The following is a 14782-nucleotide window of genomic DNA, read 5'->3' as shown; positions in this document are numbered from 1 at the left end:
TTGTGCCATATGTAACATTTGGGAATCCCTGGCCAAATTACATATTTTGAATGTGACTCTACACGTACAAAAGTGCACCACCACTTTTATGATAGCCTGTATATGTATATTTGTATACACCAATGAGGCATAACATTATGACCACCTTCCTAATATGCTTCCAACGCATAAACTTTGAGAATAAAATGTTCACTTGCTGCCTAATACTGTATATCCCACCCACTAACAGGTGCCGTGATGAAGAGATGATCAGTGTTCTTCACTTCACCTGTAAGTAGTCATAATGTTATGCCTGGTTGGTGTAGTTAGTTATAGTTAGTCTTATTTCCTATGTGTTGAGACTTTAGGGACACCCTGTATGTATACATGTATATATGTATATATAGTCTTCCCTGCTTTGTAGGCATCAATTACTTTCATTTTCAGATCATTATTCAGCTGCTTAGAAGAGCCCATGGTTGTTAGTTAAGTCAAGTCAAATTTACTTGTATAGCACTTTTTACAAAGGACATTGTCTCAAAGCAACTTTACAGCATCCGGGACAGGCAAACCAAAAACTCCTGTTAAGCAAGCCGAGGGCGACAGTGGCAAGGAAAAACTCCCTTAAAATTACAGGAAGAAACCTTGAGAGGAACCAGACTCAACAGGGACTCATCTTCCTTTGGTGGCCTGGAGAATAATTTGAATGAATTGGGATTACACAGATCATACATGCACAAAAATAATCTAAACTAAAAGTTTAAACTAGTGAAAAGAATAAACAGGCAATTAGAGTTCTTCATTATTCAGTCTAGTCTGTGATAACGTCAGTAGTGAGTTCTGGTCATTTATGAGGTTCGATGAATTTGTTAATAGACTTTGGTGAGTTAGGATTGTTACTTTAAGACTTTTAGCAAATATAGATCCCAGTATCCGCTATACAAATACATATGTGAAAATAAAACAAGTCTTCTGAGAATGTACTTTCAGCACCAGTAACTAGAAGGTTCTCATTCACTTACTTTCTTAACTGCTTATCCAATTAGGAGGAAACCCACACAGACACGGGGAAAACATGCAAACTCTGCACAGAAAGGACCCGGACCACCCCGCCTGGAGACAGCCACCGTGCCGCCCACTAGAAGGTCCTGAGTTTAAATTAATTAATGATATAAATATATAAATATATAGAAAGCTAGTGTATGCCCCTGGACAAAACCTTTAACCCCTACCTGCTCCTGGGATCCCTGAGGCCAAGTACCTAAGAAAGTCAGAATATGCACACAATCATTTAGTTGTTCTGTACAGCGTGCATCATATGAATAATGAGAATAATATTAAATTAAAATTTATTTATGCACACTCAATTGACACAACACACAGGACACGTTCTGCATGATGAGAAATGATGATGTATAACAAATACATGCATCAAAGACCCTGCATATTCATGAAGTAAGAGTGTAAATGCATAGGGTGGTGCTAGAGGGATGGGTGGAGAAGTCAGTGCATATGTTTTCCATGGTAATGCTAATCAAATAGAAGACGACCATCGGACCAGGTGCAATTGAAAACTCAGGTAAAAAATGTGTTTAATTTTCCAAATTGCCAACTAGCTTTTTTAATTTCAGCAGATCCTCAGCAGAAATTTGCATGACATTTAGGCACTCATTACAATATTAATCTTCCCTGAGAAGTTGCTGTAGCTCAAAGGTTAAGCGTGAATCTTGTATTAATTTAATGGCAACTTTTCTGACCCCGTGTAGAGATTCTCATTTGGGAGGTGCTCATTTGCTTGACTAAGTGCTCTACACATTTGCACTAGAGACGTAGCACCTTAGAATTATGTATGAACACCTAAGAAAGAAAGTACTGGTTAATAAGATATTATTAATACTTTAATATTTTATGTTAATCGTAATCAGAAACTATTTACCAAATGTGCTGACACATTCAACATACATTACAAAAAGTATGTGAACACCCCTTTTTTAAGCATACAAGCATTTAATCTACACAGACACTGAGAATAGGTTGTAGTGACCTTACTGACCTTTAACGTATTGCTTTACTTAAGTGCTTCTTCCCAAAAAAGTCGATTTATAAACGTTCTGTCCAGCTAGAGCTTCTATGGTCAGCTTTTAGAGCTGATAGCCTATGGTTGTGATGGTATTTAAATCAAGCTTACACAAATCTTGTCAATTGCATCAAAATCTGGTCAACTGCATCAAGTACTACTAAGTTACAAACTATCTCTGAAAATAAAGTCCGAAAAGGAACTGTTTATTTAAAGATTTATGATAGGGTTTATTTTCTAAGCAATCACACAACAGTGTAATATTATTAGTATTAAAGTAGGAATAGCTGTTTATAAACATTATGCATTTTTTTTAGCTGGGTTTTATTTAAAGACCACTGATATTAAAATTTGCAATTGTATTTTTGGTGCAGCAGGTGACACTGACCAAAATAAAGTGGTATGTTGGAGATGCAAGATAGAAATCAGGACATAATGAATTTTTTTTTTTCAATCACCATATTTTTCACTTCTTTTGTATTTAAAGAGATTTTGGTATTATTATTAATATTTTATAACAGTAATTATAATGATTTTTATTATACTAATATAATAACACAATAATACATATAACAATAATATATACTAATGTGTTACTATATTAGTATTATAATAATAAATTAAACATGTAGAATTTAAATCATTTTATTATTATAATTGATGTTGTTATACTAATATAATAACACATTAATAAATATAACAATAATATATACAATACATATAATAAGTGCCATGATAATAATAATAAATTAAACATGTAGATTTTAAATCATTTTATTATTAGTATTGATGTTGTTATTATACTAATATAATAACACATTAATAAATATAACAATAATATATACAATACATATAATAAATGTGATGATAATAATAATAATATATTAAAAATGTAGATTTTAAATCATTTTATTATTATTATTATTATAATTATTATAATTATTATTATTGCTGTTTTTGTTATACTAATATAATAACACAATATTAAATATAGCAATAATACATATATTAAATGTGATGATAATGATAGAGGTGTCTGAGGCCATACGATAGATTTCAGCCCGGGGTGAGTTACTGCGTCACCGGACCCACTACAACCCTGACCAGGATAAAAGAGTGTTAAAAATCAGTTAGGTTAATGCAGTTTTGAACTCCATGTGTTGTATTAGGTTTGTGATGCTACCATGCCTAATATTTTTTATCACCTACAATTATGGTACTCAGTGTTAGTCAGTATGTTACTCAGTATTTTAGTTAGTAAAGACATATAAATATATATGTAAATGTCATATAATAAAGTATTTATTTATTTATTTTAAGGAAACAATTAGTAATCAATTAATTAATTTGTACAGAAATAAAAAAAATTTATTAACTGTTAATTTCCACCTTAAACAATACAGATATTAATATAACGTATTCATAATCAGTGGAAAGATTTTTAATAATGAAAAGATTGCATTTAAAACTGAGATTTTATGAACTTTATAATGATGAATGAGCAGTTATTCATGTCCATGAGTTAAACAGGCAAATGTTTGCTTAGCCTTCTACAATTAATAATTTAGTTTGTAAAATGTCAATGTAACAAGTAGGTAAATATCATCTGTTAAAAGCTTGCATCTCCCTTTGTTTGAATCTCCCCTTCTAAATATAGACATCACATTGTTTTCTGGCATATTTGTTCTGAATTCGACAGATTAGTTATTTTTTTTAGTCTATAACTATGGGTATATTAAAATGGTTTTTAGTAATAATCCTAGTAGACCTGTGCAGAAGGTCTTAATAAACCTGACACCTAGTGCTACTAGGTGGAGGGAATATTAAAGGACCTGGCTTTAAACAGCTTTTAAATCATGATAAGGGAGCCCACAGAGACTGCAACTACACAGGAAGATGACAAACATTTGCTTGCAATGACTGAGCATTTGGTGGATTCACCTTTTATAAAATCATGGTTCCTTCACGTGCTTATTCTAAAGGTTTCAAAATAGTGTTAACATTGGCTAAGTAACTTGATTCCATTTTGTAAAGCTTGTGTTTGATGCCTATAATAAAAATGAGAAAAAAGGACCATCCACACAAGGAGCAAAAGCCAATGTTTGGGGTGCATCAGTGCCCACAGCATGTGACTTGCATTTATATAAAGGCTCTACTAATGCAGAGGAATTTATTGGGATTTTACAAATGTTTAACAAATGAGATAAATCTTGGCCATGTCTTTTCTCAGAAAGTCAATTGTTATTTTAGCTAGACAATACCTGGCCTTATTCTGCACTGCTTCCTAGACTTCCTGTGTGTGCTAGACTGACCTGAAATGTGTGACCCATCATAAAGAGAAGAAGCAGACAACTGAGACCATAAACTATAAAGCAGCTCTAAGTCTTGTATCAAGCAATTTGATTTTCATTATTGCTTTATTGTGTTCAAGGTTGCAGCAGGTCTGGTTCCACTGGGAAACACTGGGAACAAGGCATGATGACTACTCTGGACATGGTGCTAATCAATCTCAGGGCTTTGACCATCTCCCTCCTCAGACATAGCCAATCATATCTGTGTAGACGCCTGGCACAGCTGAGATTTGAACATGAATGGCTGCACTACTCAAGTACCTGAGCAAAAATTCCACTTAATAAACTGCAAACACAAACGATTAAAAAGTGTAATTAATAGGAAAGATGATGTAACACAGTGAAAAACATTCCAGTGTGTTGCAGGCATTGAATTCTACATTTGCTTACATAAGGCCAGTGATAGCTCAGTGGTTAAGGTACTGGACTAGTAAACAGAAGGTTGCCGGTTCAAGACCTGCCACCACCAAGTTGTCACTGTTGGGTCCCTGAGCAAGGCCCTTAACCCTCAGTTGCTCATTGCGTGTAAGTCGCTTTGGATAAAAGCGTCTGCTAAATGCTGTAAATGTAAATAAACAAAATACAATGAAGTTGGTCAGTAAAAATCTTTGTTTTTTTAACTTGTAACAGAATTAACCATTTTTATTATTAAATTGTTATTATTATTTATGCATTTTACTTCATGTCCCAGCCTTTTAAAGCACTTTTGTACATTTAACATAATTCCACAGTAAGATCACAATTTTACCAATGTGGTGGTGGTGGTGGTGGTGGTGGTGGTTGTAGTGTATTTGTGTGGGGATATGTCGTTGCCTCTGGGCCTGGATGACCGTGAATTTTGCTCTTTACCAGAAATTTCTAAAGGATAATGTTCAATCATCTGTCTGGGAGCTCAAGTACAATTTGATCTTGCAACAGGACAACAGTTCAAAGCACAAGACCAAGTCCATCTCTGTATGTCTTAAATGAAAGAAATCTAAGTCCAGGAAAAAGACTTAAACTTGATTGAGATACTGTGGCAGGATCTTAAACAGGCACTTCATACTTAAAATCCATAATGGTGGCTGAATTAAAGCAAATCTTTATGGATGAAGTAAATGTGTATCTGAAACCACATGGTGTGACACACACACATAAACACACACAAACATAAAATTTTATATTACATACATTTTTTAAACAAAGAATTATTTCACATGACCAGTATCACATAAATAATTGTGTTAATTGTGTTGGGTTAGCATATTTTATGAAATGATCATCATAAACTCTTTAAGTAATGTCTAAAAATCACATAGATTCTAACAAAAAACATTTGTATCACATTTGTGTACGTAGTTAAAGACAACACCTCTCATCTAACTTAACACAACCACTTAAACGGTTATAAAAACAAAAGTTAAACAAGTTTTTATCTAGGATGCACATTTTGATAAAACAGATATAGCAGAATGTAGTATGTAGTAATAAGAATAATAGGAATAATAATAATAAGAAAAATTAGTCAGTTAGCTGAATAAATACAAAACGGTGTTGTTTGTTAAACAGCCTTTATTTCATCCCTAGCTTATCAAGATATAAGTGGAACAGATAACCACAGTATGCGGCCAGTGATAGCTCAGTGGTTAAGGTCCTGGACTAGTAAACAGAAGGTTGCCGGTTCAAGCCCCGCCACCACCAAGTTGCCACTGTTGGGTCCCTGAGCAAGGCCCTTAACCCTCAATTGCTCATTGTGTAAGTCGCTTTGGATAAAAGCGTCTGCCAAATGCTGAAAATGTGAATGTATGCTGCAATATGATAAGCCAATAATTTAACACAAGTGAATTGGTATTTATTTAAAGATGAATGGTCCCTAATTTTGTTCAAAGTTCCAACACTGTATACGTTTCATTTCCTTTTCATCAACCGCTTCATCCTAGTCAGGGTCGTTTCACCTGATAACATTTGGCGCAAGGCAGGTAGACCCTAGACGGGGCATCAATCCACCTCATGGCATCACCCACCCTCACACACATAGCCAATCATGTCTGTATAGATGATAGCACTGCTGAGATTTAAACCTGGCTCTTAGCAGTGGTGGGCTAGCATAATAGACCCTTGTGTCATGATAGGACCCCTGTGTGTAATGTTGGCACCAATAACCTATTGTTACACAACATTTACCTTTTTACAATGTCACAAATGTAATAAATCCATGTTAGTGGCAACATAATAAGTATGATATGTAATACATGTAACAGCATAGTTACAAATCATATTCTGAATTGGCTTATAACTACAGGGGTTGGACAAAATAACTGAAACACCTGTCATTTTAGTGTGGTAGGATTCATGGCTAAATTGGACCAGTCTGGTGGCCAATCTTCATTAATTGCACATTGCACCAGTAAGAGCAGAGTGTGAAGGTTCAATTAGGAACCTAGGTTTGTTAAGAAGGACAAACCACATCCAACAGGATTAACTGTGGACGCAAGAGGAAGCTGTCTGAAAGGGATGTTCGGGTGCTAACCCGGATTGTATCCAAAAAACATAAAACCACGGCTGCCCAAATCACGGCAGAATTAAATGTGCACCTCAACTCTCCTGTTTCCACCAGAACTGTCCGTCGGGAGCTCCACAGGGTCAATATACACGGCCGGGCTGCTATAGCCAAACCTGTGGTCACTCGTGCCAATGCCAAACGTCGGTTTCAATGGTGCAAGGAGCGCAAATCTTGGGCTGTGGACAATGTGAAACATGTATTGTTCTCTGATGAGTCCACCTTTACTGTTTTCCCCACATCCGGGAGAGTTACGGTGTGGAGAAGCCCCAAAGAAGCGTACCACCCAGACTGTTGCATGCCCAGAGTGAAGCATGGGGGTGGATCAGTGATGGTTTGGGCTGCCATATCATGGCATTCCCTTGGCCCAATACTTGTGCTAGATGGGCGCGTCACTGCCAAGGACTACCGAACCATTCTGGAGGACCATGTGCATCCAATGGCGGTGCCGTGTATCAGGATGACAATGCACCAATACACACAGCAAGACTGGTGAAAGATTGGTTTGATGAACATGAAAGTGAAGTTGAACATCTCCCATGGCCTGCACAGTCACCAGATCTAAATATTATTGAGCCACTTTGGGGTGTTTTGGAGAAGCGAGTCAGGAAACATTTTCCTCCACCAGCATCACGTAGTGACCTGGCCACTATCCTGCAAGAAAAATGGCTTAAAATCCCTCTGACCACTGTGCAGGACTTGTATATGTCATTTCCAAGACGAACTGACGCTGTATTGGCCGCAAAAGGAGGCCCTACACCATACTAATAAATTATTGTGGTCTAAAATCAGGTGTTTCAGTTATTTTGTCCAACCCCTGTACATAATAATTATATTTTTGTACTTTTGTCAGTTATATTAAGATAATAAAAAATCAACAAATTATCCAAATTTTCTGGAAATGACATTTCTTTGGTCGTACAGTACAGTAGCTGGGTGTACTCTATAGCAGGTAGTATTTGGTTTGAGTTGTATAGTACAGTAGCTGAGTGTACTCTATAGCAGGTCGTATTTGGTTTGAGTTGTATAGTACAGAAGCTGTTAGTACTCTATAGCAGGTCGTATTTGGTTTGGGTTGTAAAGTACAGAAGCTGTTAGTACTCTATAGCAGGTTGTATTTGGTTTGAGTTGTATAGTACAGAAGCTGTTAGTACTCTATAGCAGGTCGTATTTGGTTTGGGTTGTAAAGTACAGAAGCTGTTAGTACTCTATAGCAGGTAGTATTTGGTTTGGGTTGTATAGTACAGAAGCTGTTAGTACTCTATAGCAGGTTGTATTTGGTTTGAGTTGTATAGTACAGCAGCTGTTAGTACTCTATAGCAGGTAGTATTTGGTTTGGATTGTATAGCACAGAAGCTGTTAGTACTCTATAGCAGGTCGTATTTGGTTTGGGTTGTATAGTACAGAAGCTGTTAGTACTCTATAGCAGGTAGTATTTGGTTTGAGTTGTATAGTACAGAAGCTGTTAGTACTCTATAGCAGGTTGTATTTGGTTTGAGTTGTATAGTACAGACGCTTTTAGTATTCAATAGCAGGTAGTAATTGGTTTGGGTTGTATAGTAGAGACGCTGTTAGTACTCAATAGCAGGTAGTATTTGGTTTGGGTTGTAAAGTACAGAAGCTGTTAGTACTCTGTAGCAGGTAGTAATTGGTTTGGGTTGTAAAGTACAGAAGCTGTTAGTACTCAATAGCAGGTAGTATTTGGTTTGGGTTGTAAAGTACAGAAGCTGTTAGTACTCTATAGCAGGTAGTATTTGGTTTGGGTTGTATAGTACAGACGCTGTTAGTACTTGATTGCAGGTAGTATTTGGTTTGGGTTGTATAGTACAGACGCTGTTAGTATTCAATAGCAGGTAGTATTTGGTTTGAGTTGTATAGTACAGAAGCTGTTAGTACTCTATAGCAGGTTGTATTTGGTTTGAGTTGTATAGTACAGACGCTTTTAGTATTCAATAGCAGGTAGTAATTGGTTTGGGTTGTATAGTAGAGACGCTGTTAGTACTCAATAGCAGGTAGTATTTGGTTTGGGTTGTAAAGTACAGAAGCTGTTAGTACTCTGTAGCAGGTAGTAATTGGTTTGGGTTGTAAAGTACAGAAGCTGTTAGTACTCAATAGCAGGTAGTATTTGGTTTGGGTTGTAAAGTACAGAAGCTGTTAGTACTCTGTAGCAGGTAGTATTTGGTTTGGGTTGTATAGTACAGACGCTGTTAGTACTTGATTGCAGGTAGTATTTGGTTTGGGTTGTATAGTACAGACACTGTTAGTATTTAATAGCAGGTAGTATTTGGTTTGGGTTGTAAAGTACAGAAGCTGTTAGTACTCTGTAGCAGGTAGTATTTGGTTTGGGTTGTATAGTACAGAAGCTGTTAGTACTTTATTGCAGGTAGTATTTGGTTTGGGTTGTATAGTACAGACGCTGTTAGTACTCAATAGCAGGTAGTATTTGGTTTGGGTTGTATAGTACAGAAGCTGTTAGTACTCTGTAGCAGGTAGTATTTGGTTTGGGTTGTATAGTACAGAAGCTGTTAGTACTTTATTGCAGGTAGTATTTGGTTTGGGTTGTATAGTACAGAAGCTGGTAGTACTTTATTGCAGGTAGTATTTGGTTTGGGTTGTATAGTACAGACGCTGTTAGTACTCAATAGCAGGTAGTATTTGGTTTGGGTTGTAAAGTACAGAAGCTGTTAGTACTCTATAGCAGGTAGTATTTGGTTTGGGTTGTATAGTACAGAAGCTGTTAGTACTTTATAGCAGGTAGTATTTGGTTTGGGTTGTATAGTACAGAAGCTGTTAGTACTTTATAGCAGGTAGTATTTGGTTTGGGTTGTATAGTACAGAAGCTGTTAGTACTCAATAGCAGGTAGTATTTGGTTTGAGTTGTATAGTACAGTAGCTGAGTGTACTCTATAGCAGGTAGTATTTGGTTTGGGTTGTATAGTACAGAAGCTGTTAGTACTTTATAGCAGGTAATATTTGGTTTGGGTTGTATAGTACAGAAGCTGTTAGTACTCTGTTGCAGGTAGTATTTGGTTTCGGTTGTAAAGTACAGAAGCTGTTAGTACTCTATAGCAGGTAATATTTGGTTTGGGTTGTATAGTACAGAAGCTGTTAGTACTTTATTGCAGGTAGTATTTGGTTTGGGTTGTATAGTACAGAAGCTGTTAGTACTCTGTTGCAGGTAGTATTTGGTTTGTATAGTACAGAAGTTGTTAGTACTCTATTGCAGGTAGTATTTAGTACTATTTTGCACTCTAGTAGTTAAGTTGGGTTGTACAGTACATTCGTTTTTGGTACTCCAGTATTCAAAATTGGGTTGTACAGTACATTAGCTGTTGGTACTCTAGTATTTGAGATGGGTTGTACAGTACATTAGCTGTCAGTACTATAGTATTTGAGTTGGGTTGTACAGTACATTAGCTGTTGGTACTTTAGTGTTTGAGTTGGATTGTACAGTACATTAGCTGTCAGTACTATAGTATTTGAGTTGGGTTGTACAGTACATTAGCTGTCGGTATTTTAGTATTTGAATTGGGTTGTACAGTACTTTAGCTGTCGGTATTTTAGTATTTGAATTGGGTTGTACAGTACTTTAGCTGTCTGTATTTTAGTATTTGAATTGGGTTGTACAGTACTTTAGCTGTCTGTATTTTAGTATTTGAATTGGGTTGTACAGTACTTTAGCTGTCGATATTTTAGTATTTGAATTGGGTTGTACAGTAATTTAGCTGTCTGTATTTTAGTATTTGAATTGGGTTGTACAGTACTTTAGCTGTCGACATTTTAGTATTTGAATTGGGTTGTACAATAAATTAGCTGTCAGTACTCCAGTATTTGAATTGGGTTGTACAATAAATTAGCTGTCAGTACTCCAGTATTTGAATTGGGTTGTACAATAAATTAGCTGTCAGTACTCCAGTATTTGAATTGGGTTGTACAGTACTTTAGCTGTCGATATTTTAGTATTTGAATTGGGTTGTACAATAAATTAGCCGTCAGTACTCCAGTATTTGAATTGGGTTGTACAATAAATTAGCTGTCAGTACTCCAGTATTTGAATTGGGTTGTACAGTACTTTAGCTGTCGATATTTTAGTATTTGAATTGGGTTATACAATAAATTAGCTGTCAGTACTCCAGTATTTGAATTGGGTTGTACAATAAATTAGCTGTCAGTACTTCAGTATTTGAATTGGGTTGTACAATAAATTAGCTGTCAGTACTCCAGTATTTAAATTGGGTTGTACAGTGCATTAGCAAGCTGTCTGTACTCTTGTATTTGAATTGGGTTTTACAGTGCATTAGCTGTTAGTACTCTGTTGCAGGTAGTATTTGGTTTGGGTTGCTGTTAGTACTCTATTGCAGGTAGTACAGTATTTGGTTTGGGTTGTAAAGTACAGAAGCTGTTAATACTCTATCACAGGTAGTAGCCTATTTGGTATTGGTTGTACAGTACATTAGCTGTCTGTACTCTACAGTATTTGAGTTGGATTGTACAGTACATTAGCTGTCGGTACTCTGTATTTTAGTTGGGTTATTTGTCAGTACTTTAGTATTTGGGATGGTATTTGTACAGTAAAGTAACTTGTCTCTTGTGAAACTTGCATTCTAACAACGAAAACGTGGTGAATTGAAAAGGTGGGGCGAAGTCGTGCGCTGCGAGGACACTGATTGGCTGACAGAGCTGTCACTCATTTGGTAGTGGGCTGGGCTTAACGCATCCGCTCAGTGTGTGCGCGCTTCATAGTAAAGCGTCCCGTTGGAGAGAAGCGTGCTAGTTGTGCACCAGTCGCATGAAAAGCACCGCGTGAGAACAGCGCTGAGAACTACTGCCAGAACAAGTAGCTGAAAGAGGAGAAAACTTCACAGCGACAACTATGGCCGTGTCGGCAACTCCGCCGGTGCTTTCTCCGAGCTCCACTCCGGGTATGGGATCTTTATTCCGACCCGACCCGCTTTACTCCAGTCCGGCTGAATCTCCGCGTCTCACCGGGAGCGTGATCAATGCTTTCCTGAGCGGCGGAGCAGGAGGAGGAGCGACCGGGACCAGCAACGGCTCCATCGGACCCACCAGCAGCAACAGCAGCAATAACGAGTGCAAGATGGTCGATGTGCTCGGGGTCAAAGTGGCCTCGTTTACCGTGGACGGTCAGGAGCTGATCTGTCTGCCACAGGTGTTCGACCTGTTTCTGAAGCACCTGGTGGGTGGCCTGCACACGGTCTACACTAAGCTTAAGCGCCTGGACATTTCGCCCGTGGTGTGCACCGTGGAGCAGGTGCGCGTGTTGCGCGGTCTCGGTGCCATCCAGCCCGGCGTCAACCGCTGCAAGCTCATCAGCCGCAAGGACTTCGAGGCGCTCTACAACGACTGCACAAACGCCAGGCGAGTACCACATCCGACACGAGAAAACTTCATCCAGCATCCAGTCATTCGGTGTAGACGCGCAAACCATTCACACAGTTCAGCATCACATGGCGCACAGTTCAGGCAGTTAGTGTCCAGTTTGTTGGTTTTTTTGTGAATTTTATTTATTGCATGCAGAAATACAGCACAAATCGCAACAAAACGTAAGTTTTGTTTACTTTTAAGAAACTTACAAATGTGTCCTCAAATGTTCAAGTTTGGCCAAGTCAAGAATTAATAAGACCAGACTGGCTTTGCATAATTATTTTCTGCCTTTTATTTTCTACAATTTTAGCAGCACAACAATACTAAGTTTTAAAGTATTTTTCTTTTTATTTACTGCATTTATTCTACTTTTTTTTTTTACATACAGCTTTAAGTCTCAGAGAACTGAAGTCTAGCAGATTGATGCGCAACTTCAACTTTGCGCTTCAGTTCTGTGATTATAACAGCAACACCTTAAAAAAAAAAGTTTAATCTATTAAAACAATTAAAAGCTTATCATCTTGCATTGTGGTTATGATATAAATACATTTCTAAGTAACAACAATCTTGTTTTAGAATTTGAAGCTTAAAGGTTCAGTACTTTTAACAATTAAAAACCACTGATTGTGTTTAGAGAACTTAACCAGTTGCTGACAGTTATTCAAGAAAGCCCGAACTCCAATTTGGCGCAAAATGTCTCGGATAAAAAGGCAATAGTGCTTGGGCAGATTATTTATTTTGGAGCACGCTTCCAAATACAATGATCCAAAAGGTTCCTCGGAGTGATTGTACAGAACTATTTTGTTTGTACGCAAAAAACAATTTACATAATGACTAAAGTTGGTAAATCATTCCTCAGTCCATTGTGGAACTCGGGACGTTTAAACACCCATTAAAGGGCTCTTGAACCAGGAATGTTTTTAAAGCATCTTAACTTTTTAGACAACACAGCTGATTTTTACAAATCTCTGTGGGTACTGTTTCATACCTGATAACCTACTATAGCATTTATGGAAGAAGTCAGGGTGCATTTAACAGGTGTATTGAACACCCGGTGCATAAACACCCGAAAGACACCAACAGTTGTAGATTGGGGTATTCCCTGATGTGCGAAAATCATTCATGAATAAATGAGCTAAAACTCCAAAGTCAGAAGTAGCGCTCTTGCAGTGATGTATTTACCTGACATTATTGGCAAAGTTAAGGCGTCAAAAGCGCACCTCAGTACCGACGCAAAAAGTGGAGATGCGCACACCTGACGCACCAACTGTGGATTTATATAGGATGCTTCTGATCAAATTGAATTTTAGATGTTGGTGCTTTGAACCAATGTAGCTCTGATTTGTAAAGTATGTTAGTAAGTAAGATAATCATTGTGCAATACACATGCGCACACTGCAGGTCTGTGATGCTGTACTGTTCTTAACGAAACTTTAACCTCGTTTGTTCGTGTTCATAAGTGAAATGCAAGTGACAGGTCGGAATGTCTCTCTCTCTCTCTCTCTCTCTCTCTCTCTCTCTCTCTCTCTCTCTCTCTCTCTCTCTCACACACACACACACACACACACACACACGCACTGATCTGGATCGGTGTCGGGATGTTTATTCTCAGCTTGTTATCGTGATCGTGACAGATGCATTAGTGTTCTAATGGTTCTCCAGAGTAAGACAGAGTATTTTACAATTCCCTTTTTCCTCTCACTTTCCCAACGTCTGAAACATGATCATTCTCAATAATACGTGTCCTATTATTTTTGAACTATATTGTGTATCTGAATTAATTTAATATACTTAAATTCCTCATGAACTGTCTTTGAAACTATATAATAAGTCTATAAGGTAAATTATAGGAGACCAAAATTTAGGAACAGACTCCCAGGTTTCAGCTTCAAATGTTTGTCTTCTAATTACCTCTTAAATGATCAATGAAATTATGCCTTGTGCATCCACATAGTTTCTTAATTTGTCAATAAAAATAGAAATATGTGAAGTATATGTGTAAAACTAAAATGATCCAGTTTCTTTGTGGTCTTATTTGTCTTATTTTGCCTTCAACTAAAACTAAAAATAGAATTTTATATATGTATTATTTAAATGTGTTAAAATTACATACACAGTAATATTATTTTGGTTGCATGCTTTTGGTAAAGGTTTGTTGCTGTGATGTATTTTATTTACATGGAATTAAATTTTACATAAATAAATTACATTGAATTCAACCCTTTGGTAGTGTACAATCTAAGGCACTGAAGCAGAGTGTTACAGGAGGTGTTTTTAATGGTCACCTTGTCTTATAGGCTAATATATAAATTAATGCCCTCAATCACAAATAGCAAAGACATTACAACATAATTATTATAACAGTATAATTACAATTATAAAAACAACAATAACATAAAAAATATTAATAATAATAGTAGTTATTATTATTATTATTTTATAGCTTACCTA

The 14782-nt window shown here is 36.8% G+C and overlaps 1 protein-coding gene across 1 annotated transcript in view; it reads left to right on the top strand.

Annotated features, from left to right (window-relative positions):
* The first annotated feature begins 11819 nt into the window (after nucleotides 1-11819).
* Nucleotides 11820-14782, top strand: part of dacha (dachshund a) — a 255396-nt gene continuing 252433 nt past the window's right edge. The window contains exon 1 of the mRNA XM_063011819.1: nucleotides 11820-12325. Within this exon, the coding sequence (XP_062867889.1) occupies nucleotides 11820-12325 (506 nt within the window). The remainder of the gene's footprint in view (nucleotides 12326-14782) is intronic.

Source organism: Trichomycterus rosablanca, chromosome 16, assembly GCF_030014385.1.
Source record: "Trichomycterus rosablanca isolate fTriRos1 chromosome 16, fTriRos1.hap1, whole genome shotgun sequence".
Classification (NCBI taxonomy): domain Eukaryota; kingdom Metazoa; phylum Chordata; class Actinopteri; order Siluriformes; family Trichomycteridae; genus Trichomycterus; species Trichomycterus rosablanca.
Note: the sequence above shows the minus strand (reverse complement) of the source record. Positions and strands in the feature narration are given on the sequence as shown.